Consider the following 644-nt stretch of genomic DNA (forward strand, 5'->3'; position numbering starts at 1 on the left):
TGCTTTACTCCAAGAAGGCACGTTTCCGGGTTCCCAAAGGGAAAACCTCTGAAGACAAGAGCAGCTAAAGAGACATAAAAACACAGCACTGATGTGGTCACTTCAGAAACCATATTTTATAGTCACAAAACATATTATGGTTTAACTCTAAATCTGGTACAACTTCTCTGGTTACATTTCTGTTCATCTGGTTTGAGGTCTGCAGCCAGTTTCAACAAACCCCTCGTCTTGTGTGAAATTTATACTAACATCTAGGAGCCAAAGAACATTTATTAAATATATAGCAAAAACATATTTTACAAATATTTAATAAGGGGGACAAATCATACAAATGTACAAGAAAATTGTGATAGACTGATAAAATATTCAAAGTATGCCACAATGTAATAAAATAATTTGTAAAATATTTAATAATGTTTAAAAAAAATGTAGTCTTTCATAATTGCTGTTCTTCTTTATTCTGGCCTGTTTAGAAAATACATAATAAACAATAACATTTCTTATCGAGATGTATATAAATATTATATATGTAAAATTTTTATTATATATATATATATATATACACACACATGCATATATATACATATATATATATATATATATATATATATATTATACACACACACATATACACACACACACAC

At 28.0% G+C, this 644-nt stretch overlaps 1 protein-coding gene across 1 annotated transcript in view; it reads left to right on the forward strand.

Moving 5' to 3' along the window:
• Positions 1 to 503, forward strand: part of LOC107678094 (aquaporin-12-like) — a 3,338-nt gene extending 2,835 nt beyond the window's left edge. Inside the window, exon 3 of the mRNA XM_016473215.1 lies at positions 4 to 503. Within this exon, the coding sequence (XP_016328701.1) occupies positions 4 to 68 (65 nt within the window). The 3' untranslated portion in view covers positions 69 to 503. The remainder of the gene's footprint in view (positions 1 to 3) is intronic.
• The last annotated feature ends 141 nt before the right edge of the window (positions 504 to 644 follow it).

The sequence above is a fragment of the Sinocyclocheilus anshuiensis genome, unplaced genomic scaffold (genome assembly GCF_001515605.1).
Source record: "Sinocyclocheilus anshuiensis isolate Anshui unplaced genomic scaffold, SAMN03320099.WGS_v1.1 scaffold1406, whole genome shotgun sequence".
Lineage (NCBI taxonomy): Eukaryota > Metazoa > Chordata > Actinopteri > Cypriniformes > Cyprinidae > Sinocyclocheilus > Sinocyclocheilus anshuiensis.